This window comes from Plasmodium chabaudi (assembly GCF_900002335.3).
Source record: "Plasmodium chabaudi chabaudi strain AS genome assembly, chromosome: 6".
Lineage (NCBI taxonomy): Eukaryota > Apicomplexa > Aconoidasida > Haemosporida > Plasmodiidae > Plasmodium > Plasmodium chabaudi.
In genome coordinates, this window is record NC_030106.2 from 229,998 (window position 1) to 257,997 (window position 28,000).

The following is a 28,000-nucleotide window of genomic DNA, read 5'->3' on the forward strand; positions in this document are numbered from 1 at the left end:
TTTTATTTAAATATACAAGTGTAATATTTAAATAGTTTTCTCTCCTATTTTTTAAATTTGTTTTTTTACATATTTTCACAATTTAACAAGTTAAAAATTCAATTTATTAATTATTTGACTTATTAACTTTAATTATTCAATTTATTTTTGTAAATAACCAAATAAACAATTTTATAAAATAGTTATGACTGTTCATAATTTTTGTGGTAATTTTTTTTTCCTACATTTTTATTTATATATTATTTTTCATTATAAAATGCAATATAATAATATACTTGTATTTTTGCCAATACTATATTATATATATATATTGTTTATTATATTAATGCATAAAATATATTTATAAAAATATACGTATAATTAATTATGCGTACTCCACATGCATATATAATATTATATATAATTTTTATTTATATATAATTTAAATACAAATAAAATATTATATATACAATTTTTAATATAACATACCCATATAAAATATAAAGAAATATTACATATTATTTATAAAATTATATTCATTGATTATAGTAAATATATGCATACATATTGCAAAGTTTTGGTAAGGATTAAGGAAACTTTTTCAATATTTAATAAAGGTAAAAATAATATATGCATATATGCGTGTAATATTGTGTTATATATATATATATACATTTTTTTTAATGTACAATATTATAATTAATTTTTTTTTATTTCCGCCTTTTTATTTAAAAGCATATTATAGTAGGCATACATATATGTAGAACTAAAAATACGAAATTCCATTTTTTTAGGCATAATTTAATATGCATTTTGTTTTATATAAGGATGATCATTTTTTTTCGTAATTTTAATTTAAATAACGAAAAAAAAAAATAAAAGAAAAGAGGGGAAAAAAATAAAAAAAATAACATGGAAGTAGCAACAGAAGGGGGATCCTTTGAAAAGCTACAATTTAACAAATGTGAAGATAAGTATATTTTAGATCAACATTTAAGGACTTGTTTTAGTTATTTATTGTTACATATTATAAAGGAATGTAATTATTTATACAAAATAAAATATAATATTATACAAAACAGTTTGAAAACATGCGCCAGTCAATACAAATCTTCTAACTTATATAATCATAAGACATTGCCATATTCTCAGAAATGGGATGATAATATAATTTATGATATTATAAGTAATTCCAATTATTTTTGTAATTATTTCGAATTATTTAATGAACCAGATTGTTTCACTGAAAATATCCATAGCACAAATTATACCAAAATAAAGTGCCTATCAAATTCGCACGAATGTGTTAAAAGTTCAACAAATTTAAAAGAACAAAATAAATATGAAGAAATATCATCACATATACCATTTGATGACACAATAATCGGGGGTGTAACAGTAAACCATAATTTAAAAAATGAATTTCCCCAATCTTGGGATGGAATAAAGCCACTCTTATCACCAAATGAATATTACAGTAATAAAAAAAAGGACACATCAATAGTAAATCTCAATATAATCAAAGAAAACCAATTCCCTAGCATAAAGAGTTTCGAAAATCTTCAAAACTTGGAAAACGTTTTCGTTAATAATAACAAACAAGTGAATAAAATGGCCACTATTATGCACAATAGCAGCCACAGCTATATTTGCAAAGCTGATCTTGGCACATTTGATAAAGCCATGTATGAACAACCCTCGAACAGTTTACAATGCAATCATAACGAAATATTAAACGATAGCATTGTGAAAGATGGGGACTTAGTCTCTGAATATAAAACTTTTAACAATATCGACAATATCAATCGATTTAGTAAAAGTTGTGAATATCGAGACAATAGTAATCGAAGTAATGATGGCGCCCAAGATAGCAGTGAGAAAAATGAAAGCGAGGGAGATAAAGAAAAGGAAATAAATAATAATGAGAACTCAAACAATTCTGAAAAAGATAATAGTAATAACAATCAAGATCAAAATAATAATCAAAATCACGGAGGAGGAGGAGGAGGAAAACAAAATGGTGACAAAGGTGATGATGAAGAAAATAATAATAATAATGGAGAAGATGGTAAAGATAAAAATGAAGAGGATGAAGAAGGAGAAAATGTTAAGAAAGAAATGAGTGAAAAGGAAAAATATAAATTTTTTTATAAAAAAATAAAAGAAATAAAATCGAATATTTTTGTAAAAAGATGTAAAAATGTTGAAAAATACTTTAAAAAAAAAATATTTAATTATATAAATAAGAATAATATAATATGCAACATGAATATAGATACAATATTCATTTATTTAAAAAATGTATATTATTTAATTCTTAATAATAAACAATTAGTATTTTTTTTTATATATAACACTAATGATGTTATGAATGCTATTATTAATGCAGAAAAGTCTAACGAAATAAATTATAATGAAAAAGATTTTTTTTTGTATTTCTTAACAAATGAAAAGGAAATATATAAAAAAATATTTGATGAAATTAATTTAAAATATGATAAAAATGAACTTATATTAAAATTAAAAAAGTTAAAAAAAAGATTAAATGATTTAAAACATACAGAAGAAACTAATTTATTTGAAGAAAGTATGAAACAACTTGGATTGTTTAAAGATATTTCAAAATGTGTTAATAGTAGTCCTAATTGTCAAAATAATGTTTCCAATGAAGATATATATAAACTTTTTAATTATACAAATAGAAGGTTTTTAAAAAATTATAAAGCAGTATCTCATAAACTGTCCTTAAAAAATTTGTTACCCAAATTATATAATTTTAAAGATTTAAAAGAAACGAATAATTTAATATGTAACGTTGGCAAAAACGTTAAAAATGCTACAAAAAATGGTGTTGGATTTGATGGAAAAAAGAAAAAGAAAAATAAAAAAAATAAAGAAGCAAATATGAAAAAAAATATGAATAATTCTATGATGAATATGAATCCTTATTATAATAATTTTGCTAAAGGTGCAAATATGAATCCCTTTATGAACAATAATATAGGTAATCCACAATTAAATAATTCATTTAATTATTTTGGAAACTTTCAAAATGCTCAAAACAACGGGTTTCCAAATGATAATGTTAATAACTACTCTCGATTTTATAACAATATGCAATATGGACAACATATGCAAAATAATCCTAATTTTAAAGACAACAATTTAAATGATAAAAATGGTAACAAAAATAATGAAACAGATGAAAAAGGTGATGAAAATGAAGTTAAAAAAAAAACAATAAGAGGTATAACTTCTTTTACATTATTTGCTAGAGAAAAAAGAAAAGAATTGTTAAATCAAAAAGTATTTTTGGGTAGCTCTTTAACTGAACAAACATCTGCTGTTGCTAAAATATGGAATAATTTAAGTGATGAGAAAAAGAAAGAATGGGCTGTTAAAGCTTCAAAAATAAATGAAGAAAATTTCTTATTACAAAAAAAAAAGAAGAAAAGAAAATTTACTGCCTTTAGTATATTTGCTCGTGAAAAAAGAAAAGAATATAAAGAAAAAAATATTGATATGGGTTTAACATTAGCTCAACAAAATTCTTATGTATCAAAATTATGGAAACAATTATCTACTGAAGAAAAAAATAGATATAAATATTTGTCAAATACTGTTAATGCAGCTGTAGCAAAAAATAATAAAAATCAAGTAAATTATATTAATGGTCAAAAGGTTAGTGGATTTAAAGGAAGAATTAAAGCTTTAGACAACATGATGAGTCAACATTTTTCAAACAACAACAATCTTATGTATAACGATATGAATAATATGTCGAACATTAACAATAATAACAAAATGATGTATAATCAAAACCAAGTAATGATGGGAAATGAAGCTAATCCATATAATATGAATTATATGGCTAATATGCAAAACATTCCTCACGGTGATAATAATATGAATTATTTTAATTATATGGAAAATATGAATAAAAATATGCCAATGGGTTACATAAACAATGATATGAATATGGTTCCTGATAATGGGGATGATAAAGCTAAAAAAAATGCTTTAAAAAAAAATAAGAAAAAAAAAAATGAAAATTTTAATGATCCAAATCAATTAATGAATAATCCTAATTATATGTTAAAAAATGCTAATTCATTTAATCAGCAAAATTACAATTCTTTACAATATCCTAATGATGGGTTAAATAATACTAACAGTTATTACCCCTTACCTTTTCCTAATGATACTAATAATGAAATTAATAATAATTCTGAACTGTACAGAAATATTGTTATTAATAACAATACTCAGAATATGATGACAGAAAATAATCAAAATGCTATGCTAAATAATATGTATGATCAAAATCAAATATCTATGAATCCTAATAATATAGTAAATGCAACTGCCCAAATGAGTGGTATGAAAAATAATATGGCTATCAATCCTGATGTGCCTATAATAAATAATGCAAAGGGAGAACACAACATGCCGATAAACCAAATAGATAACAACGAATTGATGCAAGCACATGCTAATGCTTATATAAACAACGGACTTAATAATGCTAATGTAAATGATAATTCGGGAATGCCAAATAAAATAAATTTTCCAGGACATGAACATGGCGAATTTGCATTTAATAAATTTCCAAACGAAACGAATGAAATGTATGAACGTGATAATGCAAATATTGGTGGACCACCAGGTAGCCAAAATAATATGCTTATGCATAATTATCAAGTAATGAATGGTAATCCTCAAAATGGAGCCCAAATGGATGATATTTTAAAAAAAAAAATGATGAAAGATGAAAAAAAAAAATTAAAGGAAGAAAAAATGATGTTAAAAGAATATGACAAAAGAAGGAAACAAATGTTAAAAGCAGAAAAATTAATGGAAAAAAATAAAAATAAAAATATGCTTAATGGTGATAATAATGGAATGCCTATTGATTCCAATTCAGGATATTATGATCCTGCAAATATAATGAATAATAATAATGGAAATATGGGCATGTATATGAATATGAACAATTATGATATTTCAAACCCATTAATAAATAATCCAATGATTAATAATTATAATTTTTATGCTAACGCTGATAAGCAAAATATAAATGCTTTAAATAATACAGCAACTACTATAAGCCCTAGAAATAATACGAACAATACAAATAATAATGGAGTTATTTCTGCCCCTACTGATGAAGTAAATAATGATGAATTTTCAAATTATACTTATGCTAATAAATTTATGACTGATTCAGGTGGAGTAATCAGAAATAATAATTCTATACCTAATGATAGTAATATACAAATTTCGGATGATATTAAAAAATATGACCATGTAATAAATAATACTATTCATGATAATACAAAACTAGGGAATCATATTCCTGATCATCAGCATATGTCAAATGAGCAAATTCAAAAAGCAGGAATGAATTCGTCTGTAATTAATCCTAACATGCCTGACAGTTTAAATCATCCAACTTATTTAAATTCAAATAAAGATTATTTTAACAATACGAACTATTTTAATAATGTAATTCCAAATGATCAAGTAATGTATCAACATACAAATGGCTCAACAAATGTTGTAAACAATGGAGTACCAATTAAATATTTAATGGAAAATGGAGCAAATCCAAATAAAATATATGGATATAATAACAACAATTATCTTAATAATATGAATCAAAATGAAAGAACACCAAATGGAATATCTGGTGGATCAACTAATGCTGGTGTTATTATCAAAAATGATGAATATTTTAATACTATTTCAAGAGAAAAAGATAATACTAATGATATAAAAGTTGATCAAAATTTTAATAGCACTAACTATTATCAACCCAATTCTACAAATACATATATAAATCCAAATACTAACAGAAATGGCACTAATGTAATAGTAGGTTCTGTTAATATGAATAATAATAATAATAACATGGCTCATGGTTCATCTTCTTTTTCAAATGATCATGTCAATAGTCATAATAAAATAAATAATTCTATTTCATATGAAGTCGATGATCCAAATCAGGGTTACGCCAATATGAATAATCCACCTGTACATTTACATGCATCTAAACAGCATAACCAATCACAATATATAAATTTAAATGAAACGATAAACAATGATATTAATATGGGAATAAATATGGAATATAACAATGGAATGAATTATATGAACATAAATAATGACAATAATAATAATAAAAATAATCCAGCCTATTTTTATCCCCATAATAGAAATAATAATATGCCGAATGGGGAGAATATGATGTATTTCCCTGATCATGTTGTTCCAGAAAATAAAATATCAGGAAACCTTGTCTATTTTGACACGGTAAAATGATTGTTACCTTTGTATCCCTTTCCCCTTCCTAACCCTTACCGCATTTTATTTCATCCTATTTGCCACTTCCTTTCTTTTAGGATATGAATAGAGTACCTGGAGCAATGGAGGATATTGAAATTAGTGGACATAAAGGGAAACAATTTTTTAATAACGCATCTCATTTTTTAGAGTTAGTTGATAAAAAACGAATAAAACGGAAAAAAAAAAAATCATCTGTGAATAGTGTGAATGGTATAAATAAAGTTTTAAACAGTTTCCCTTTGCATATGCATATCAAAAGGTTTTTTTTTCTTTTTCGATTTCTCATTTCTGGATATTAATAATTTACATTTATTTATAAAATGCACATTTTTATTACAAAATAATTGCCATTTTTTGTTTCTAGGAGACAATGATACAATATGGGATTTAGTTTTGAAAAATAAATCAAAAAGAGAACGACGAAAAAATAAAAAAACAAATGAAATAGCAATAGATAATACATTAGAAGATATAATGAATTCTGATCAAAACCCCAATGATGATTTAAATTTACTCTGTTTAAATAATAATGGATATTATTTAAACACTGATCAGGATAAACAAGTCGAAGAAAACAATGACTTAAATGAATTAACTAATAAAGAAAGAGATGAAGAAGCTGATAAAGCAGACAATGAAAATGAAGATGATATCCTTAGTTTATTAAACATATGTATGCCAAATTATTCAACAAAATTAAATATAAATGAACGAGGTGAAGTTACTTATGATGATAAACGAACATATAATTCAAATACAATAATGAATGATAATGATAATGATTTTAATTTTTTGATGAAAACGAAAAATAAAGTTAATGAAAATTTAAATAAATGCCAAATTGAAAAATATAATAATGCATATAAAAAAGCTAAATTATGCAAATGGTCAGAACAACAAACTAATAAATTTTATGAAGTCATTGAAATGTTTGGTGTTGATTTAATGATGGTTAGGGCATTATTACCATCTTTTACAGATAAACAAATTCGCGATAAATATAAAAAAGAAAAAAAAAATAATCCCTATAGAATAGACCAAGCATTAAAAAAAAATAAAGAAATTGATTTGGAAGCATATGAAAATGAACATGGAAAAATCGACCACTCAACACATCATAATTATTATGACTCAGCTAGCGATTTAGGTAATTTTATGAAAAAAAAAAAAAAAAAAAAAAAATAATAAAAAAAACATGTACGTTCATAATATATTCCCAATTTTACCACCCATTTTTAATTCACTCTTAAATTAAAATTTTCCTTTTTATAGATAACTCTTCTCCGAAAAAAAATAATAAAGACGTGGATGATTCAGAAATCAACATCTTAAGCATTTTTGATAACAAAGATGATGATTACAATAATAATGCCAAAGATCAAGGAGAAGATAAGGGTATTACAGATTTGAATATTCTGACTTTATTTTAAAATCCACACATATATGCCTTTATCATCTATATTCAAACTGAAACAATGATTATCCGCCCACATTTATTTATGTATTATGCTTATGTATGTATACATGCATATTCTCATCTATACACCCCCCCCTTTTATTTTGTATATATGCTTTAATTAATCAAATATTTAGCCCCTTTTTTTTCATTTTTTATATTTTTTTTTTTTAAATTATATAACTTGTTATAAAAAATAATAAATGATTTATAAAAATATCAAAAATAGTTTTCTACAACCACAATAAAGTGGTAATTATAAAAATAATAAAAAAGTTATTATACATTTTTCGATGTATAACGATAATAAGTCTTAGCATAATAATACTGGCTTATAAAATAATATCGGATTTTTTATTCAAAAAAAATAATGTATAAAAAAGAAAACATAAAATATAAAATTATTTTATTGTCTTAAATTTTGTGATCAAATATTCCAAAAAATTTAAAACACATACAGAAAAATTATAGTATATATTTACTAACGCCACTCGAGTTAGTTAGGCATTTCAATTGTAGACCAATAACTCAAGTTTTACATATCAAAATTAATCAATCTGAAAATGTCTTTCAATTTTCTTTTATAATCTAAATGACTATGTATAATCCCGCTTGCATCGTAATTTTCAATGCCAGGATCATTGATAGGCATTAAACCCGCGACACTCAATTTCCATTCCATATATCTATATAAAAATCCTAATAACCAATCATTTTTTGAATATACATTAATTACTCGATTTGTTACAGTCATACGAATTTGGTTCCATACTCTTGTACTAGTCGTTGCAGGTAGCCCTATAAAAATAGCATTACTTACAATGTTATATAATTTTTTAGCATATAAATATTTTAAACAATAAAATATAACTCGAGCTCCAACTGAATATCCAATTAATACAACTGGTCGTTGTCCAACCGTATTTCTATCACTAAGTGCCTCTGCTAATATTCGTCCAGCTTGTTGTGCTCTTTCTCTTATTACTAAATAAACATTATCTAAATTAGATGCATATTTTATTAAAGCTAATGGCCATGCTAAAGCAGCAGTTAAAGCACTAGCTATTGTATACTGTAACCATATTTTACTAGCTGTTATTGCAAACTCTTGTGATAACATTGTTTCAATTAATGATCCTAAAGTTTTTAACAAATGGTTTTCCCATTTCAATGCATATAAATCACAATAGGAATTTGGAAATGCATTTATCCAAGGTAATGTAATGTCATCATCTGTTTGTATTTCACCACTGACACATACAGCTACACTTAAAGATTTGGATATACTTCCATTTAACATAAGAAATTCAAATACTTTTATATTTGCTATCCTTCTACTATATTTATATCCAGTTAAACCTGCACCACCTGCACCAAATAGTGAAACGATAAAAGCTATTCCACCTGCAGTCGATAAAAATGTCGTAACTCCACTTCCTCCTGCACCGAGTGCAATTAAACCCGCTACGATACCCGGAGCAGCTAAACCGGCTGTCAAGGCCACTAATGCACCACCTCCTAATGCAGCTGCTGCTATTTTTATCCTTCGAATATTTTTATTTTTTGTAGATTCATCTGTAGATGGTTGTAATGCATTTATTAAATCAGAAGCTAAATTTTCTTCAATTCTTAAAATTAATAATTCATTAATCTTTAAACATTTTGCAAATCGATGAAAATATAATTGTATTCTTGCATTATGATTTCCAGTCATAATATATGTTGTAATTAAATCTCGTAAAATAACAGATTTAGCTTCTGGTCCTTTTGTTGGAACCCCATAATTAAATTGGTGACTTGCATCATTTTCATATATATCTCCTACTGTTTCTATACTACTATTAGATTTTTTTGTATGTAATTTTGCAGTGTTTACCATATCAATATCTTCTCTTTCTTTTATTCTTATAATATCATCATTATATATTATATTATTATTATATATTTTATGTTTTATATTACTACTTATATTGTCCTTATCTATTATATTTCCATTCGCATTTGTTATCTCGTCATTTTGATTATCCTCTGCATCTCCAACTTTATCCCATAAAAATTCATCTCTTTCTTGATCACCAAAACAAATATCATTATCACTTTTACTCATATTGTTTTCATCGGTTATGTTTTTATATTCAGAACTCTTACTATCTGCTCGCTTATATTCGGAACTCTTACTATCTATTCGATTATATTCCGAGCCTTTACTTGCTGCCCGATTATAGTCCTCCGCAATGTCGCTTCGCTTCACAGAATCGGGTATGCTTGCCGAGTTGCACCTGCTTGTGGGCGGTTTTATTTCTTCGGAATGAATAGATCCTCTGCTTGAAGAGTAAAGCCCTGGTATTACAACTTGGCTAGTCGTGTTTTTTTTGTGGCTTTCCACTATATACTTATTAAATGAATTATCTGATTTTTCGTTATCGTCATCATAAGTGTTCTTACCAGTCATATCAAAACTAAGCTCATCTGTATCTTCATTAGTCTTATTTATTTTACCATAATAATTATTTTTTTGGTGTTTAATATTATTCATGGGGTCAGTATAATTATTATTAAAATTATATTCTTTTACAATATAATCGTCAAAATTTTTATGGCTATTTATGTTATCATTTTTTTCATTAGTCATTGTTGGTAATGAAAAATAGTCATTAATTTCTTCGGCACTATAAGATTCATCAATTTCTCTTTTTATAAAACTTCCACCGAAATCATCTGAATCGTTATTATGATATCTACAAAATATATTATCTGCATCACTATTATTACTACAATAATCACTATTACAATCACTATGCGTTCTATTTTCAAACATATGACTTCCATAAAAACTATGAGCATCGTCATTTCCACCAATTATATTATTATCATATCGTTTTGAAGGAATAGACGAATCTACTACTGCATCATCATTTTGCCAAAACTCCATTTCATTATTTAATTCATCGACTACATTTTTAAATCTACGATTTATATCAGGTTGTAATTCTTTTATTTCTTTTAATAAATTATCAACAAATGGTTTTTCATATAGTTGATATATTCTTTTATTGCCTGTAACCTCTCTTATAATTTCTCGTTGTTCAAAAGGCTTTATAATACATTGATAAGCTAATGGATCCACTTGAAGTAAGTTCGACATCTGTTTTAAAAATTTTATAGATAATTGCTCTATATCATTTTGCAGATCTTGATCTTCAAATGAATCAACATGTTTTATTATTATACATGCAAATAATGCTAGTATATTTTCTCGTATACTAATAGGTATATTTGCAAATTTGTCATTATTTATTGGTATATATTGTAATCTTAATGCTTCTAAATTTGCATGTGCCCTCTTTTTTCGTAACTTACGTTTCCTTTCTTTTATATATTTAATTGTTTCTCTTTCAAACATATCTGAATATGAATTAATATCAAATATATTATTTGCTAATTTCTTGTTAAAAAGTGTATTTACAAATTTATTTTTAGGTACAGGATAAGATTCTGAAGGTGTTTCTGAATCGTACACCTCTACCAGCTCACTATTTCTCATATTTTCAACACGCTTAGTACTTCGTACATTTTCAACACGCTCAGTGCTTCGTACATTTTCCACACGCTCAGTGCTTCGTACGTTTTCTGCATGTTCAGTGCTTTGTACATTTTCCACACGCTCAGTGCTTCGTACGTTTTCTGCATGTTCAGTGCTTTGTACATTTTCTATATGCTCTGTGCTTTTTGCATTTTCTTCGCTTTTTGGTTCCGCCTTTTCAGCGAGATCATTTTTTATAGTCTGGCTTTTATGCGCTCCATTGTGCTCATTTATTTTTTTATTTTTTAACTTGTCTTTATTTAAACCTTTATTTTTTTTTTCATTATTTTTATTACTAGCATTTTTAGAGGTATTATATAAGCTTTTTAAAAATGCCTCTTCAATTTCTGCATTTTTTATAGGACTTATATTATTCATAAATATTTTTCCTTCTTCTATTTTTTTTTTAATATCATTATCAATTCCTTTAACAATATTTGTCGATTCATAGCGGACATGAGTTGTTCTTGAATTTAACAAAATTTCCCGCTCCCTTACATAATCGTCATCACTGATATCATCAGTGTTATATTTATCTTTCAACATTAGTTCGAACGTAAAGTTTTAAATATACTTGTTATGAGCTCATGTATGATTAAAAATATGTATTGGAGTTCCCAATTATGCTTAACAAAATATATGTACGTTCATGTAAATATATATATTATTTACTTTATAATACAAATTTATTATTTATTATTCGTATGTATTTTTTTTGACAAATGTTTGATATTATATATTATCATAATATTATTTTTTTTAATTAATGTATCCCTATCTAGCATATAATTAAAAAAAATATGATTATGTTTAAATTGTAAAATATTTTTTTAATTATAAACTTTAATAGCAATCATATATCTTTCAAATAGTACGTGATCTACACATTATTTTTATTTATTATTTTCATATCAAAATGATAAAATATATTTTAAAATAAATAAAATACAAATGGAAATAATTAAACAAATAAGCTAAGAAAAATAGCTATTATTTTATTACATATATTTTTATACTTTTTTTTTTTTCATATTCTCATAAATATTTTTTTTTCGAAAAAAAAAAAAAAAATAAAATAAATTTTTTTATTCAAGCTACCAATCAAAAAATTAAAAATAAATCGGCATATTGACATATATCTTTTTATAAATTATTCATTTTATATAATTTTATGATTATATGTCCCTAAGAAATAAATATACTAAGATAAGGAGAAAATGCAACTTGTAAAATATTCCATAATTGGTTGTAATAATTAAAATATATATTATAAAAAAAATTAATTAATTTTGCCATTAATTAAAGTCTTTATATATAAGGCATTTGTTGATAAATATATATTATCGAATTAATATGATTATATGAAAAAAATCAACTTGATAAGTTGAAAAATCATTTTTTCATATACATATAATTAATATTAATTCTCAGATTATTATATATGAAATAAAAATAAACCTAATTTTTTTTATGCATTTACAATTTTTAATAACAAAACTTATTTATATTTGTCTTTACACATAATTTATGTTTTAATTCGTACAATGTATAGTGGTCACTCTTAACGGTTGTATATGATTTATGAATACATTGTAAAAAATAACATTACTTATGTAACAGATTTTAATTATGAATATGTATGAAATGCAGTTCTCATAGCATACACAATTTTGACAACAAAAAATATCGAAAAAAAAATATTTTTTCGAAATAAATAAAAAAATAATTAAATAAAGTTTAAACTAAATCACTTTAAAAAAGCAAAGTGATATATTCTTAAAAAAGGGTACCACAAATATTGTTTTTATAAACGAATATATATTGAAAAAAAAATAAATATTTGGAAGTTTTTTGAAACATAGGAATAAAAAAATGTAAATATGTTCTTCACATAATGTAGCGTATCCTTCAAATAGCGAATAATATTGCCAAAAAAATAAGCTAGCAATTTATCGATCTGTTCCCACAATAATCATTTTTGCAACTATTCTTATGAAAAGCATTGCATAGAAAAAATCTTTCTATATATATTTATTTTTGTCTCTCTATGGGCATATACAAATGGGAAATTACCATTAAATAAAACTATGTGCGATATATTTCTAAAGTTATAAATTACTGTAACTTTGTAATTATATCAAAGAAAGATTAATAGAATCATTGCCTTATTTCTCATAAATATTTATAGGTTAACAATGGTATGATATGATATTTATTTATATAGGCTTATGTGTCTTATCTTTTTATATATTTTACTTTATATGACCCATCGTTAAAATGCTGAATATAAGATATAACACCATTCTTCCATTTACTAATGCCTGTGTCTGCTAATAATAATTTATCTTGACAATAACTATTAACCTGTTTATTTTTCTGAACAGTGTGACCAATAACCATTCTATTAGATTTTAATAATCCCAAAGATTTATATAACGAGGAACATACCCTTGAATCTGAAAATGCATTTTTAGTAACATAAGAATAATACCTATTTAATGTAGGACCATATTCACAAGCAATACATAATTCTTGACGTTTTTCGATTTTTTGATTTAACAATTCACAATTATTTATGAGTTCTTTTTTCCCTTCTTCATTTATAAAATCAATACCATATGTAGAGTAAAAAGGTAATACTCCTGCATGTGAAAATGTAATATTATTCACATTTACAACAAAAGGACTATCAATTAAATAGTTATATATTTCTTGCCCCTTCCTAAACATATCATTTCTATATTTATAATCTTCTATATTTCCTTGAGGATTTTTGAATTTTAAACATAAATTACTTACTTCATGATTGCCTAAAAGTAATATTATTTTACTATTTAAACTTTTTCCACTTTCATTGTAATGTTTAATAAATAATATAATATCTATATCATCATATGTTGGATCCAACACATCACCAGTTATAACAGTTAACACATTATTTCGGATTACATTATTTTCTAAATCAATTATACTTTCATTTAATAATATTCTTATAAATGCGTCCTTATCACCATGCAAATCTCCAATGCTATAAAAATCATATTCCCATTTTAAATTGGAAAAACTTGTGCTATGTACATAATTTATTTTCCATAAAATAGCTAGATAGCCAAAAAATAAATATTTTAAGTATGACATGTTCATATTTTTGTCATGTGTGTACAATTTTTTTTTTTGTAGCTAGCGAAAATTATTCATCAAAATGAACAAAACAAAAGTGATATATAGAGATAGAGCATGTGAAAAAAGGCGAAATAGGTATAACAAAATAAGCTATGATAGTAATAAGAACATTCTCAAATATTTGTATATATATGTATCTATGATTAGGTTTTCATATATTCATAATTATTATGTAGTTTATAGTATAGTGGAGCTTTATAGAGGGAAAAGTATTTCATCATAATGTTACATTTTTTATTTCAAGCATGTACATAAAATTTATAAAAATATCAAATAATGTAAAAAATAAATATAAGTACGAAAATGTAGTGATAGCTTAAACTATTATAAAGCAAAATGATGATAATTACATTTGCATGGATACACAATATCGAATTTATGAAAAAGCATTAATGATGAATATTATATATAGTGTACGCATGTATGTATGTTTGCGGCGTGTTTCGTCCCTCGTTTTATTTGTAAGCATAAATAATGCAAATAATTGTTCTTAAATAAAATAAATAATTTCTAAACGAACCATTTTAAGAGTTCCTTTCAAAAAATACTAAGAAATTACCCTTAAATAAATATTTAAAAATGTATATATTAAATATATGCTTAATAAAATAATTCCTTAGCAGTAACGGCATTGTTTGAAATAAAGAAGCTATCTATAATTATTCCTCTTTTATGACAATTCATATTTGATGAAAATAAATAAAAAAAATATTGATATATATTATGTTGAAAAATTGCCATACATTTTTTTATTTTCCTCTACATTAAATATGTATGTGTGTATATAAATGTTGAAAAACATGTGTGGTTATATTTTTTTTTATAAATATATTAATGTTTATAAAGGTACTATAAGTAGTTTTTTCGAAAGTTTTTTTTCAAAATATATATATGAAAGAATTAATTATATGGATAATATTCATATAGGTATTTGCATATCATATGATAAACTATGCAAATGAGAAAAAAGCATAAAAACGAAGAAAAAAATCACTTATATAAACAATATATAAATTTTGTATAAATAAATATATAAAAATTTCATACACATGTATGGTTGTCTTTTAAACTGATATTAGGTTAACCATTTATGTGTTTTACATATTTTTCCAGATTTAATGTTGCACAAAATTTTTGTTCATATTTTTATCCTTATAATTTTTTTTGTAGTTTTGATTTTTGTTACGATTGTAATTTTTTCCATATTTTCCATCTCCCTTTTTGTGGTTCCAATTTGACTTGTCATCCTTCATTTGGGTCTTTCTTTCTTGCATGAGCATGAACCTGAAGAGAGTAAAAAAAAAAATAAATTTTAATTAGAAAAAAAAAAAAAAAGCGAACATACAAAAAATGCATTCACAATATGTATTCATATCTATCATAGAATGACAAAACTTACTTTGGATTTTTCATGTTCAATGCGAGCTCATTTTGTTCCATAACTTCGTTAATATTTTCGGCCAATTTAAGGGCCATGGTTTGCAATGGTGTGGGGTTTACTTTGTTTATGAGTATGTATTTACTGCTTTCATTCCAACATGCTGGTATTTCATGATTAACCATCATTTTACTTAAAATAGAGTGAACAGTATTTTGTGGTAGATCAAACATAACACATAATTGATCAATTGAAAAAGAGTCATAAACTGAAATATAACGGAATATATATGTACGCATAGCTTCTTGTTTAATTTTTTCTGTAAGTATAGCTTGTACTTTTTCTTTATCTGTAAATTTTGGCCATATAGATAAACTGAAAATTTTTTCACAACACATTTTCCAATTTCCTTTTTGTAAATATTTTGTAGCTAATATAATAATTTCTCTATTGTTTTCTGGAGGACTATTAAATATTTGTTTATCATAAATATCTAAGAATCGACGAAATTGTCTTGAGATAATATCTTTTTTAGATTCATAAGAGTGTTTAGCTAAATTTGGAACCTCTAATAACATAGCACAAATGTTATTAACACATTCAATTAATTCTATTGATATATGCATGTGAAAAGAAAGTAATCTTCTTTTTTCGGTTCTTTCTTGTTCTATTGTTTTTTCTTGATTTTTTAAAGTGGATATACCTTGTGCAATTAATTCTCTGTGTTTATTTTGTGAACATATTTCAACAAGACAACAATGAGCTTCATATATTCTTCCATGCCTAAATGCACATAATCCTAATTGTATTAAATTTCTATTATATAATATTTGTGTTTGAACATCTGAACTTATTGCTAATTCATGTACATTACCAACATTTAATATTTCTCTTGCTTCTAAAAATTCATCATATAAACTTTTATTATAAGATAATTGTAATAATGCTCTTAATTTTTGTTGTTTAGTTCCATGTTCAAATACTTCGCATACAAATTTTTCAATAACATCTTTAGGAGACTCATCAGCATCTGTTGATTCGTTCGTTTCTTCTTTTTTTTGGTTATCGCCTTCCTTTTCAACATATTCCTTTCCATGTTTTACAAATCCCCATATTTGTTTAAAAGGTAACTCAGGTTTGTAATATAAATGGTCTAATATTCTAGTCGAAATATATATTGCCAAGTCAGGTAAATTTTTTGTATGCTTTACATATTTATATCCTTTATATAGTAAAGATATCATATGAACAGTTTTTCCAAGTCTTTTTCGATATTCTTCTGTTTGTACATCTATATATAATAATGCTTTTAATAATTCATCATCTAATTTTGCTAAAAAGGAAATTAATGTTTTACAAGATTTTGTTATTTTTTCCTTTTCATTAGTTTCATCTGTTGGTTCTGCAATTTCTTCAGTTATATTTATTGAAACTAAATAAAAATGATCATTTTGTATTAATAAATCTAAAATAAGTTCTATATACTTAAATGTTTTATTCCATACATTAAATGACATATATGTATAAACACTTGAAACAACATCAAACTCTAAATTTATTAAATGCTCTAATACTTCTATATAGGATTGTGTACTTATTGTTTTAGCTAATTCACATAATTTTGATAATATATTTATATGTTCATGTTTATCTAAACCCTTTCTTCCTCTTTTTTCAATAACAGATTTTACTCGATTTCTTATAACATCTTCTGATAAATTTTTTGTATTTAATAATTCTGCATATGTTTTTTTTTTAGATGATTGATTATCATCTGCATGGGTACCTTTTTCATCTTTTTTCTTTGTACCTTCTTTTTTCGTTTTTTTCACTTTAGCTACTTTTTTTTTACTTTCTACTTTTTCACTTGTTTTTAATCCCCATTTGCTCATAGCTTTCTTAGTTTTATCATCTTCTTCATCGGATGCATATTCTGCATCATCACTGTATGACCAATCATCATCATCATCTTCTTCATCTTCATCCTCATCATCTTTATTTGTTTTTTTTTTTTTTCCATCGTCTTCCTCTTCATCATCTTCTTCGTCCTCTTCATCGTCATCTTCGTCATCCTCATCATCGTCTTCATCTTTCTTACGTCTCTCTAAATTTTCTTTAAATTTATCTGGATTTTCATGATATTGGTTTAATTTATTTTGGTATAATTCACTACATTTTCTAATTTTAGCTCGTAACTTATTTAAAGTTTGTGCTTTATTTTTACTTAACTCTTTTTTTTCAACATTATTTTGAAATGTAGTATCAACATATTTTGTTAGTTTATCTAAATATATTATTACAAAATTAGGAATACGATCAGCACCTTCTTTAGCCATAAATTTATATAAATTTTCATATTCTTTCAATAGTTGATTGAAGTCATCATTTTCCATACTATCATTTAAATTATCTTCAATCGTTTCATAAAAATGTAATCTTTTTCCTTCCGAACTTTTTATTACCCTTTCTTCTTCTTCGGAGCTACTGCTATCCATGACTGCCCACCTTTCTGCTTGTGCAGAAACTAATGGCTTCTCCTAAAAATGGAAAACATAGTAATGGAAAATGTTTTTTACAAGTTCATACACAAATGCATGTACTATATGAAACATATTAATGTGAAAACACTGTGTGCCTTACGCATGTAAATATGCAATTCATTTTTAGAAAATAAAAAACAGTTATAGATATTATCCACATTCCGTATTTCCACATAATGTATAAATTTTATTATTTTAAAATTTTATAATTTCTTACATCAACTTCATTTTCTGAAGAATCTGATACATTGTCACCACTGTCATTATCTGCTCCCCGGGCCCAAAATTTAGATTGCATTTTAATAAATATATATTTAGGCTTGTAAAAATATAGAAATTTTGTTATATAAACTATTAAAAATGTATAATATATGTAAATAATTTATAATGTAATTTTAAATAAGATTATAAAAAATATTAGATAATATATATCTATAGATATAAAATATAATTAGCAAAACATTATTCTTGTAACTATATTTTTTTCTTTACATTTAATTGAGGAAATAAAAAAAAAAAAAAAAATTATATATAAACCAATGAATATATAAATTTTGGAAAAAATATAAAATATCCACGATAAATAATAAACATGTGGAAAAGAAAAAAAAATGTCATATATGCATTCTTATGGATTTTAACAAAGTAGGTATTACCAAACCAGTAATAGCAATTCGCACGTAATATAATAATATGTAAACATGTTATCTATATATTTTTTAAAATTATAGCGTCATTACGCATATATGTAATATTGTCGGTATGTTTAAATATGTGCTGTAAAAATATTAAAATAATATATGAACCTTACGAGAATAAATTAAGGCTATAAGTAATAACAACAATATTATTTATTTCTATTCGTAGCAATATTTGTCAATTTATAAATATATTATACATATGCATACACAATATATATTATTTATTATCCACAATTTGGCGAGCACAAAAAATACGCATTTTCCAACTCGATCAACATTATTTTATTTTTTCCAAATGTGTTGAAAATTATATTTTTTATTAATATTTATAAATATAAAATAATATTATATTTTTTTTATTTTTATTTTTTTATAAATAAATACATTTTTTAGTATAAAAAAAATTAATTAAATGTAGGTGGTTTATTTTTCTTGTTTAGTCCGTCGTTCTACATTTTACAATACACCATGTGATTTACTTATGTGATCATATTTTTTTGCAAATAAATGGAATTATTTAGGTATATATAAATCAGTAAATTATATAAATGTTCTTATTCTATTTTTTATGTTTTCAAAGTGTTTATTATGTATGCAATTTACATTGTGTATATTATTATCCACAATTTGGTGAGCATAAAAAATATAAAAAAAAAAATACAAAAAAAAAATATAAACAAATGTAACATAGTAAACTACCAAAGAATAACATAACTATTTTATATAGTCTTATTTCGATAAATATAAATTATCATTTTCCATTTTTTAATGAATAAACTTTTCCTTCATAAGTAGGTTTACTTTTCTCTGTAATATTATTATACCCCCGTTCCTCCTCCCTTCCATTTTCAAAACCCAATTGAATCCTACCGTTCTCATTTTTGTCCATACATACATACATACATACATTAGGTTTAACCATGCCATAAAATATAACCAAATATGGTGCTACACCTCTCTTTCAATAAAATAAAACCCCTTTTAAATTATGTGTCTCCGTCGGTTATACATTGTTATGATGATTGCTACTAGTTTAGTCACATGGCTAGCTTCCTTTCAAAAGGCCCATTAACTGTAGTAACGAGAATAATGATTTGCATAATACTTCCCTCTCGTTTTATTAAATACTTTCCTTGGAGATAGATAAGAATAAGAAGATAGATCATCATCTTGTTTTAAATCATCTGTAAAGATATTAGACATATTTTGTTCATCCATTTCAGTATTATAATAATTGCCTGTTTCAGCAGTTTTTATTGTTTTCTTTAGTTTGTTTAATTGATTTATAGTATTCTTAAGAATATCATTTCTTTCACTACTCATGTTTTGACTTTGATAGTCTCTCGAATTTATTCCATAATTATCACTTTCAGCATTTTGGCTTAGCAATTTTTCAAAGGAATAATTAATATATGGATCATCTTCTTCACTTTTCTTATTAAAATTAAATGCATAACTTCCAGATGAACCATATGTATTTAGTTGTCTAAATTTTATTGAATTATCACTAGACAGTTCACTATTATTTTCATCTAATTTGCTTAAACTCATATCATTATATTGTTTATTACTATGATTGTTTTTATTTTTTTTTTTATTTTCCATATTTTCTCTTTCAAAATTAAAATAAAAGTCTTCACTATTTTTTGAAACATAATCCTCTTTATTATCGATATCTTCGTAACTCTTGTTACTAACTATTTCTTTTTCATATTCTTTTAATTTAAAACTATTTAAAACATTTTTTAAATCTATATCAACGCTTATACTTTTTCCATATGTATCATTATTATTACTATAGTTATCCATAATTACATTTTTTATTTCATCAGATCCCATTATAATGTTTTCATTATATATATTATCACTCTTAAAACTTGGTGCTTCATAATTATTTTTAAAATATTCTCTAACATCTTTCTTATCATTTAGTAGACCTTTACGATAAGATTCTTTATAAACATGTGTTTTAAATTCATCTAAGTCAATATTATCATTATCTTCAATCTTTAAAAATGATTCTTCAGTTCCAGATATAAATATATCATCTTTATCATCATATTCATCACTTTTTATTTCAAATAAATCATCGATTTTATCTTCCATAGATATACTATGGGTTAGTCCCATTTCAACTAAATCACGAATATTTTCTTCCTTTAAACTATTATATTTTAAATTATTATTTCTTATTTTTAATAGCATTCGTTTTTTGTCCTCTCCTAATGTGTTCATACTTGCATCTTCTACTGTTTTTTTTGGCAAGCTATACAATTCTTTGTTCGGCATAGCATCTGCATCTGCCTCTGCTGCATTCTTATCTTCTTTACTTTTATTTATTATATTATTTATTATCAAAGAATTATTTACATATGCATTATTTAGCAATGTACGATTACTCGTTTTATTCGAAGTGATTCTACTGCTTCCTTTTTTTTCTCTAAGCATCCGTTTTCGGTCTTTTTCCATTTTATCAAATATTTCATAATTTTTAGTACACGATATATTTGGCATTTTTTTCTCTTTACCACTTTGCTGATCATTTTCATTTTCTACTTCATTTAATTCTACTTCCCCATCATCCTTTCTTTCTACTTTTGTTTCCACTATGTATAATAAACTTGCTTTACCTTTTTCGCTCTCTTCAGTCTTGTTACCCTTTATATGATTTAATAAAGGAGTAGCAGTATTTTTATATATTTTTTCTAGCACATTACTAAATATATTTTCTTTTACACCACTTTCTTCTTCTATTTTATTGATTTCTTTGTCATTTTGCACACTTTCTTTTTCGATTGCAATTTTATTTTCTAAATTTTTTGTACCTTGAAGTATATTTAGTTCCATCAATTCTTTTGCAGATTGTATCATTTTCCGTTCTTTTAATTTTCTTGCTTCTTCATATCTTTTTAATTGCTCTATTTTATTTTGCTGGTCTTTCCACTCATCCATTCTATATTTTTCCTCCTCCTCTATTCTCTTTACTTCTTCTAGCCTCTTTTCCTCCGCTATTTTTCTCACTTCTTCTAGCCTTTTTTCTTCCTTTAGTCTTTTCATTTCTTCTAGTATCTTTTCTTCCTCTAGTCTTTTCATTTCTTCTATCATCTTTTCTTCCTCCAGCCTTTTCTCCTCCTCTATTCTCTTCGTGTGTTCTAGTCTTTTCATTTCTTCTATCATCTTTTCTTCCTCCATCCTTTTCTCCTCCTCTATTCTCTTCATGCTTTCTAGTCTTTTCTCTTCTATTCTCTTCATTTCTTCAACCATTTTTTCTTCCTCTTCCAGCATCATTAGCCTCTCTCTTTCGTCACTGTTCGCCTTCTCTGCAATGTCTTCCTTATGCTCCCCTAGTTTTGTTGTCTGTTCTTTTCCTTTATTCAAATATTTTAGATAGTATTCCTTTTCATTATTTAATTTTTGATGCTTTTCCAAATTTACATCAGCATCTGTTTTTTCTAAATCCTCATATATTAGTTTTCTTTTATATTTCAAATCGAAATTTTCCTTCATCTTATTATCAACTAAATAGGTATTAATATTGACTCCTTTTATTAATTCATTTATAATATTTATTTTCTTTATATTATCAACATTTTTGCTAATTAAATTGTTAAAAATCGAACTATTCTCTATTTCCTTTTCCTTCATTTTTTCCTTTAACTTCATTTTAGTCTTTTCTACAATTTCGATATTAGGCTGGCAACATTTGGAAATCTTATTTTTAGACTTAGACCTTTTCAAAAGTACATTTTTTCCTTTTTTATTTTTTATACTGTTTTTTTTTAATATAGTATTATGAGTAATTGATTTAGATCTATGATAAATATTATATTTTGTATATTTTGGCCTTCCTAATTTATAAAATGCATCATTTTTATAAACATTTTCTTTCATTCTTATTCTAATATTAAACATTTTTTTTTTTCTTTCTTCAATTCTTTCATTTTCATTATTTATATCATCATTTTCTTTAATATCATCATATTCTATGTCTTGATCGCTAGTATATCCTGTAACAATTTCGAAAAATCTCTCAGCCATATTTGCATAATCATTAAATCCACCATCGCTTTTTGATGAAGACAATCGTCTCAATATTCTATTTCGTTCTTTATTTACTTTAGGTCTACCATATAATGCCCAATTATTTTTTTTCCTTTCTTTCTTTTTTTGAGTTTTTACATAATCATTCAGAATATCGTTTGTAATGTTTACATCACTAGACTTGCGATTGTTTTCTGTTTCCACCTGTTTACTTTCTTTCACGACTTGTTCATTCGGTGCTTCTTCAGCAATTTTATTCAAAACGGCAGTTTCATTCGGCACATCTTCATCAGTCTTATCCAAAACAATAATTTCATTTGGTACTTCGTCAGCAGCTTTATTCAAAACAACAGCTTCATTTGGCACTTCTTCAGGAGCTTTATCCAAAATAATAGTTTCATTTGCTTTTTCATATGACTGTTTATCGATTTGTATATCTTCACCACTATTTTTTTCTTCCTTTTCGTTTTTATTCAACTTAACTTCGCTTTCTATTTCATTAATATTTTTACTTGCCAACAAGCTTTTCCTTTTATTTTCCATTAATTGGAGTTCTAACTCTTCTAGCTCTTTTTTCTTTTTTTTGTTTTCTATTTCTAGATCTAACAATTCCCTTTCTCTTTTTTTTTCTTCAATTTCTTTCATAAGTTTACTATTAATTTTAGCTTCTACTTCTTTAAATATATCATCAACATCTTTTTCTTTATTTTCCACTTTTTCGTTTTCATTAGTTTCACCTGGTTCTACTTTCTCTTTTCCTTTAACATCACTAGGTGGTGCATTAAAAATGCCAAATATTGATCTATCCGGAACATAGTTATTTATAGTATCAAGCAAATCGTTTACCATATCATTTCCCTCTGGGTTTACTTCTGCAACCTGAGGCAAATTCTCTTCCTTTTTTGCTACTTCCCTATTTGCATCTTCTAATGCATATTTATTTAAGTTATTCATTGAATTTTTGTTTAAAATATTATTTTCACTCTTTCCTCGTAATGTTAAACTATTTTTCATTTTCATTAAATTAATCTTATTTTTTTTTATTTTTTTTTTCTTCTCACTTATAAAAGTTTCATACGAAAACTCACTATCTCTAATATCAGAATTCAACACACTTTTATTTTCATCCTCATTTCCATTAAAATTGTTCATATCATTTGAATTAAATAAAAATTCTAATCTTTCATAGGATGCAGAAGATGAATTTCTTATTTTTTGTGTTTTTTTTTTTTCGAGAACATAATTTTCATATGCTGGATTTAAAAACCATAGACTTGACGTCCTTTTATTTTTAAAGTCCGATTTTGGTAAATTTACATTATAACATATTTTTCTTCCTTTTGTTTCATGTTTTTTTGCTAAATTTTCTAAAATATCATAATCTTTTTGATCATATGATTCATATATATAATAGTAAACATTATTCATTATTTCGTTTTTTAAATTATTTAAATTATCAGTGTCTATTATATCATCTATATTAAAATTATTGATCTCTTCATTTTCGCCTTTTTCTTGTTCTTTGATTTCTTCATTATTTTTATCCTCATTTATGTCTTTTTGTTCTTTATTCTCTTCTGTTTGTTTCTTCTTTTCTTTCTCTTTTTTTTTTTTATGTTTTTTTTTTCGTCGTTTTTTCTTAATATTTTCGATTTCCTTTTTTAATTCATTTATTATTTTATTATTCTGTGACTCATCACCCTGTTTTTTATCATTTGATTCGTTTAAATTGTTTTCACCTTCGGTTTTTTTATTTTTTAATTCTTCTAATTTTTCTTCTAAATTCATTATTTTTAGTTTCATTTGAGAAATTATTTCTTTACTTTCTTTCTCTTCATCATTTCCATCAACCACATCTATATTTAAAGAAGTATCAATAATATTGTAAGTATTACTAGATGGCATCTCATCTTTGTCACAAATTTTTAATTCTTCATGATAGTTATCATAAAAATACATTTGCTCTACTAATTTATTCATTCCTTCTGTGTATTTTTGTAATTCTTTTTTTTTGTCATCTATATTTTCTTCATAATTGTTATTATTATTGCTTGAAAAAAAATGATCATCATCCTCGCATTTCTGAAGAATATAATTTAACGTAAAATCTTCGTCATATTTTATATTATCATTATTATATAATACTAAATTTCTATTATTCATATTTACACTTGTGCCATCATTTTGATTATGTGGAACCATTTGATTATTCCCTTGTCTAACTTGATTCACATTATTCATGTTGTTCATATTAGAGAAGTTACCTTGAATGCCATTGTGCATTGGATACTCACCTCCATTCCATAATGGATTCATCATGGGAACATTAAAGTTGCCATTATTCATATTTCCCGTATAATTATTAATAAGATCCATTTGATTACTCATGTTATATTCCATTGGATTATTCATGTTATACCCCATTGGATTATTCATGTTATACCCCATTGGATTATTCATGTCATATCCCATCGGGTTATTCATGCTGTATTCCATTGGACTGCTCATGCTATTTCCCATTGGGTTATTCATGTCATATCCCATCGGGTTATTCATGTTGTATTCCATTGGGCTGCTCATGTTATTTCCCATTGGGTTATTCATGTTGTATTCCATTGAGCTGCTCATGTTATTTACCATTGGTTTATTCATATTATACTCTATTTTACTGCTCGTATCATGACTCATTTTTTTATTCATATCATAATTTATTTTGCAAATTTTGTTATTATTTATCTTATTATTCGCAATGCGATCACCTGATTTTTCTCTGTCATCATTTGTTTTAATTCCTTCCTTAACGATGTTATTATTTACACCTTTTTTAGGAGGGTGCATTTTATTATTTTTCTTCAAATGTGCCATTTTACTATTAATGCTTGTATTATTTGTAATTATCACGTTATTTTTTACTACGTTTTTATCACCTGTATAATTATCTTCTTTCAAATTATTAGTATACTCATTTTCGTTTATATTAATATCTGCTTCATCATCATTTATATTAACAGTTGGGCGATCATTAGTTACCATATTAGTATTTAGACTTAATTTTTTTGCTACTTTAGAATTCTTATCACTAGATAAATTTATATCATTTAATTCTTCATTATTAACAACATTTTTTTTATCATCCAAATTTATATTTAATTGATCCAATATTGAAACTCTTTTTCCATTTCTATCCAGCATGCATCGATCTGTGTAATATGTTTTTTCCTTGAACTTTTCATTAATATCAAAATCATCAAATTCATCTAAAAATCGTTCCGCATTCATTTCAGTATTTTCCTCATTATTGTTATTTTCATGTTCTTGCTTATCAGGAGTTTCCATAGAAGCATTGTTATTAAAATTATTAGGGTCGTGTTTCATTCCTTCATTCTCTAAAGAATATTGCCCATTATGATTAGCATAAACATTATTATGACCATTATTTATATTCCCATTAATATGGTTAATATTATTATAGTTATTTTCAATATTTTGATTATCCTTGTTATAATATTTATAAGATGGAGGGGCTTTGGTTGGTTTGCATTTTATATCATTGTAAATTTGTTCCTGATTTTTAGGAATATATTGTTTACTAAGTTCATGATTGTATTCTTTATTTAATTTATTCATATATAAAGCACTTTTTTTATGCATCATATGTTTATTTTTATAATAATCTTTGTCTTTACGCTTTAGCTTTGTATAAAAAAAAGTAAATAGCGAACGAGCTTCAACTATTCTACTACAATGTATTTGGTTCAAGAAATTGATATTTATATTATTGGCGTTTGGAAAAGACGTCTTCGGTTTTTTCATAATATTTCTATTATTATTGTCACTGTCATTGTTTTTTTTGCTACTACTTTTGTATGCGTATTCATCATAACATAGTGATGATGCGCATGTGGAATTTGTAGAGGATATTCTATCATCGTAATATTTATTTTTTATATAATTACCATTTGATTGCTTTGAAAACAATAACATAATATTTTTGTTTTCAATTGAATTTTTTAATGAATTCACATTTTCATCTTCAGAAGTCATTTTGTTATCAGTGTAAAGAGTATTATTATCACAATCATTCACACTAATTTTTTTTATTCTTGAATTATATATATTATCCCTTATAGTTTTTATACTCCTCTTTAAATCTACATTTTTTTTTAATCGTAATTTTAAGGAACATAATTCCCCCGAGTAAATTTGTCTACATATATATTTCCATTTTCGAAGTTTGTTTTTCCTTTGTTTATTTTTTTTGTATTTTTGTTTACTAATGTAACACCATTTTTTAAAAATAAAAATATCCTTTTTTCTCTCTGGCATTTTTTTGATATATATATAATATTAATCATTTATCACATTTACATTACTGTCCAGGATAACATATTTTTTTTTTCATAACTTCATATGAGCTATAACATTTGCATTATGGTGTATTTTTCATTTGAACTTACATACATAAGTACACATATATAAACAATAAAATCAATTATATAAATGCATACATACATATGTGTATGTATAATTACCAAATAATATTTTATAAACTTGTCTTTTTTCCTTTATGAAAGAAAACAGCGAAGAACTGGTGTAACTCAAAACAGGTAGCTAAAATGAAAAAAAAATATAAAAAAAAAATTCATAATATTGAAATTATTCATATTAAAATTGTTTTAAAAATATTCATAAATTTAATTTACTTATTTTATGTCCAATTTTATTTTTTTTTTTCCTATGTTTTTACAACGTTGCACACAGATTAAATTTTACAACCATATTTTTTATGAACAG

At 24.7% G+C, this 28,000-nt stretch overlaps 5 protein-coding genes across 5 annotated transcripts; 1 reads left to right on the top strand and 4 right to left on the bottom strand.

The window, feature by feature from the left end:
• Nucleotides 1-891: 891 nt before the first annotated feature.
• PCHAS_0606300 (high mobility group protein B3, putative) lies at nucleotides 892-7,754 on the top strand (the record flags this gene model as incomplete). The annotated part of the gene is made up of 4 exons (XM_016797453.1): nucleotides 892-6,291; nucleotides 6,381-6,534; nucleotides 6,689-7,471; nucleotides 7,597-7,754. 4 exons carry the CDS (start codon nucleotides 892-894, stop codon nucleotides 7,752-7,754), a joined length of 6,495 nt encoding a protein of 2,164 aa, XP_016653405.1.
• A 561-nt stretch (nucleotides 7,755-8,315) lies between these two features.
• On the bottom strand, nucleotides 8,316-11,909 carry PCHAS_0606400 (conserved protein, unknown function; the record flags this gene model as incomplete). The annotated part of the gene is made up of 1 exon (XM_734450.2): nucleotides 8,316-11,909. One exon carries the CDS (start codon nucleotides 11,907-11,909, stop codon nucleotides 8,316-8,318), a length of 3,594 nt encoding a protein of 1,197 aa, XP_739543.2.
• Nucleotides 11,910-13,598: 1,689 nt separating this feature from the next.
• PCHAS_0606500 (shewanella-like protein phosphatase 2, putative) lies at nucleotides 13,599-14,507 on the bottom strand (the record flags this gene model as incomplete). The annotated part of the gene is made up of 1 exon (XM_740419.1): nucleotides 13,599-14,507. One exon carries the CDS (start codon nucleotides 14,505-14,507, stop codon nucleotides 13,599-13,601), a length of 909 nt encoding a protein of 302 aa, XP_745512.1.
• A 1,154-nt stretch (nucleotides 14,508-15,661) lies between these two features.
• On the bottom strand, nucleotides 15,662-18,762 carry PCHAS_0606600 (eukaryotic translation initiation factor 3 subunit C, putative; the record flags this gene model as incomplete). The annotated part of the gene is made up of 3 exons (XM_740418.1): nucleotides 15,662-15,830; nucleotides 15,946-18,461; nucleotides 18,682-18,762. The coding sequence occupies 3 exons, from the start codon at nucleotides 18,760-18,762 to the stop codon at nucleotides 15,662-15,664; spliced, it is 2,766 nt and encodes a 921-aa protein (XP_745511.1).
• Nucleotides 18,763-20,233: 1,471 nt separating this feature from the next.
• On the bottom strand, nucleotides 20,234-27,532 carry PCHAS_0606700 (conserved Plasmodium protein, unknown function; the record flags this gene model as incomplete). Its single annotated transcript, XM_016797455.1, has 1 exon — nucleotides 20,234-27,532. One exon carries the CDS (start codon nucleotides 27,530-27,532, stop codon nucleotides 20,234-20,236), a length of 7,299 nt encoding a protein of 2,432 aa, XP_016653406.1.
• Between the last annotated feature and the right edge of the window lie 468 nt (nucleotides 27,533-28,000).